This window comes from Rhea americana, unplaced genomic scaffold (genome assembly GCF_003343005.1).
Source record: "Rhea americana isolate MKP2758 unplaced genomic scaffold, rheAme1 scaffold_47, whole genome shotgun sequence".
NCBI lineage: Eukaryota > Metazoa > Chordata > Aves > Rheiformes > Rheidae > Rhea > Rhea americana.
Genome location: NW_028186612.1, coordinates 222,500 through 225,215, shown reverse-complemented (window position 1 = coordinate 225,215; position 2,716 = coordinate 222,500). Strand labels below are relative to the sequence as shown.

Sequence of the window (2,716 nt, the reverse complement as noted above, 5' to 3'; positions counted from 1 at the left end):
CCGCCGTGCGCAGCGCCGAGCACCGCGCCGACCTCGCCCGGCGCCCCCCCGCCACCGAGCCCCGGTGCGCTCCATGCCGCCGCGGCATGGACCGGCCGCTCAACCTGAGCTGCTTCGCGGCCCCAACGCTAGTCACCGGCAACCGGAGCGGGGCCCCCGCGGGCCTGGACGGCGGCCGGGCACAGCTCTCTGTGTTCAGCGTGCTCATCCTCACCCTCCTGGCCATGCTGGTGGTGGCCACCTTCCTCTGGAACGGRCTGGTCCTGGCCACCATCCTCCGAGTGCGCACTTTCCACCGGGTGCCCCATAACCTGGTGGCCTCCATGGCTGTCTCCGACGTGATGGTGGCAGCCCTCGTCATGCCCCTGAGCTTGGTGCATGAGTTGTCCGGGAGGCGGTGGCGGCTGGGCCGGTTGCTGTGCCAGGTGTGGATCTCCTTTGATGTGCTGTGTTGTACTGCCAGCATCTGGAATGTCACAGCCATCGCCCTGGACCGCTACTGGTCCATCACCCGCCACCTGGAGTACACGCTCCGCACACGGCGCCGCATCTCCAACATCATGATTGCCCTCACCTGGGCGCTTTCTGCCTTCATTTCCTTGGCCCCACTGCTCTTCGGCTGGGGAGAGACTTACTCGGAGGACAGTGAGGAATGCCAAGTCAGTCAAGAGCCATCTTACACCATCTTCTCCACCTTTGGCGCCTTCTACCTGCCCCTGTGTGTGGTGCTCTTTGTGTACTGGAAGATCTACAAGGCAGCCAAGTTTCGCATTGGATCTCGGAAGAGCAACTCCATCACTCCCGTTACACCAGAAGGCTTAGAGGTAGGTTATCACGGTTGGGTTTTGTTCTAGAGAACTGCTTGTGGCAAATGAACTCACAACTGCCAAGACCCCCCTGTGACGGGAAAACCTAAAGTGTGCAAATGAACAGCAATGCAAAGCCATGCGAATCCTGAAGGCTTCCAGGGAAAAGTTGATTGCAAAGCTTGCAAGCCAGTCTTGTGAGTTCTTCTGAGAACCCGTTGGCAACTTGTGTGCATGCAAGATGTAGTTAATGCAACTTTGGGCCAGATTGAGCATCTYGGCTCCACGTGGGCGTGCAGTGACTCACAGAAGTCACCCCGTGGAACGCTGAATCAGTGCTCGCTAATGTGAGTAAAGGGTCACCATTTCTCCCTCGACAAGGTGTGTGGGGGTGAGGATGGATGGGGTCCTGCCTAAACTGTGGAAGATACCTAGAGAGCAGCTGTGTTTTGGGGGAGGTTGTGTTTGCCCACACAAAAGACACATGCAAAATGTCCTTGTAAATCCTTCCTAATCATGGCTAGATGGAGTCAACTTRTCCCTGAGTATGATGCTTGTGCACTGTAAGGATTTCTTGGGTTTTTAGTACTCTTTTTTCTCTTGTCATATTAAGGATTCTTAATGTCACCATGTTCAGAGAAAGCAAGGACACTTTTGTGCATGGCATATGGATGTGTGTCTGTTCTACTGAGCTGACTGTAAATCATAAATACTCTTATTGCGGTCAGTTCTATGTGCACAGATTTCACTACTGTCCTTAGCTTCTAGCTTCACTCAAAAGTAGTTCTGTTGCCAGGAAGTAGAGCGTACAAGCAATCTCCCTTCAATTAGAGTGTAATGTAGATGACCCACATTTCCCCACAAACTCTGACTATTACTTGCATAATTTGGTTGTATACCTGCTCTGTGGGATGAGATGACTGAGTTGTGTCTGTGTTTGGTAGGTAAAGGAAGCTGCCCAGCAGCCACAGATGGTCTTCAATGTCCGTCATGCTACTGTTACATTCCAGACAGATGGAGACACATGGAGAGAGCAGAAGGAAAAGAAAGCTGCCCTCATGGTGGGCATCCTCATTGGGGTCTTTGTGCTCTGCTGGATCCCCTTCTTCATCACAGAGCTCATCAACCCACTCTGCTCGTGCGACATTCCACCCATTTGGAAGAGTATTTTTCTATGGCTAGGATATTCAAATTCCTTTTTTAATCCACTGATCTACACTGCTTTCAACAAAAACTACAACAACGCCTTCAGGAACCTGTTCTTTAGGCAGCACTGAAGAGGAAAAAGAAGCTTTCTCGCTTCGCCAGGAACCTGATTTCTGTGCTTAATGAGTCCTACCAAACTCTTGAGGGAGTTCAAAACCACAGATGATGCTAAAGCTTTATATCCATGGGTCATATCAAAGACCCAGCAATGGTCCCAGTTCCTATGCAGACTCTCTGTCCCAGCTTGTAAGTTGGTTGCTAATTTTCTTGCAAACAGCATGCAAGGGTTTCTCTGGCCAGCAACAAAGCGCTCTTCTTCTAGTCCCTGACTGTTTTCCTGCTACCCTCATAGTGACATTCTTGGGACATTTGGTGGCAGTAATGATGCAGAGGAGTCTTGTGGAAAAGAGTCACAGTTGAAACTCTGTTTTGGCCCACTGCTGCCTGGTCTTTCAGAATATTTATCAGCCTTCTCCCACATGCAAAGCTGGGACCCTTTGATGTCAAGAGGTTTTGTGATTGTGTACAAAACTAAATATTTTATGGTTTGGTTGAAAAGACTGTTTTGTCTTGTCTTTCACAGGTAGAGATKGTCAAGTGTTTGCATTTGGGGCATAGAACCCTCAGTAAGGATTAAAAACAGACTCCAGATGCAAAAGCCCTTTCTCATATCCTTTATCAACAATGGATTGTGCTATTTGCTG

General features: G+C 50.4%; 1 protein-coding gene across 1 annotated transcript; it reads left to right on the top strand.

Annotated features, from left to right (window-relative positions):
- Positions 1-86: 86 nt before the first annotated feature.
- HTR5A (5-hydroxytryptamine receptor 5A) lies at positions 87-2,166 on the top strand. The gene is made up of 2 exons (XM_085316408.1): positions 87-824; positions 1,751-2,166. The coding sequence occupies exons 1-2, from the start codon at positions 87-89 to the stop codon at positions 2,081-2,083; spliced, it is 1,071 nt and encodes a 356-aa protein (XP_085172534.1). The 3' UTR covers positions 2,084-2,166.
- Positions 2,167-2,716: the final 550 nt, after the last annotated feature.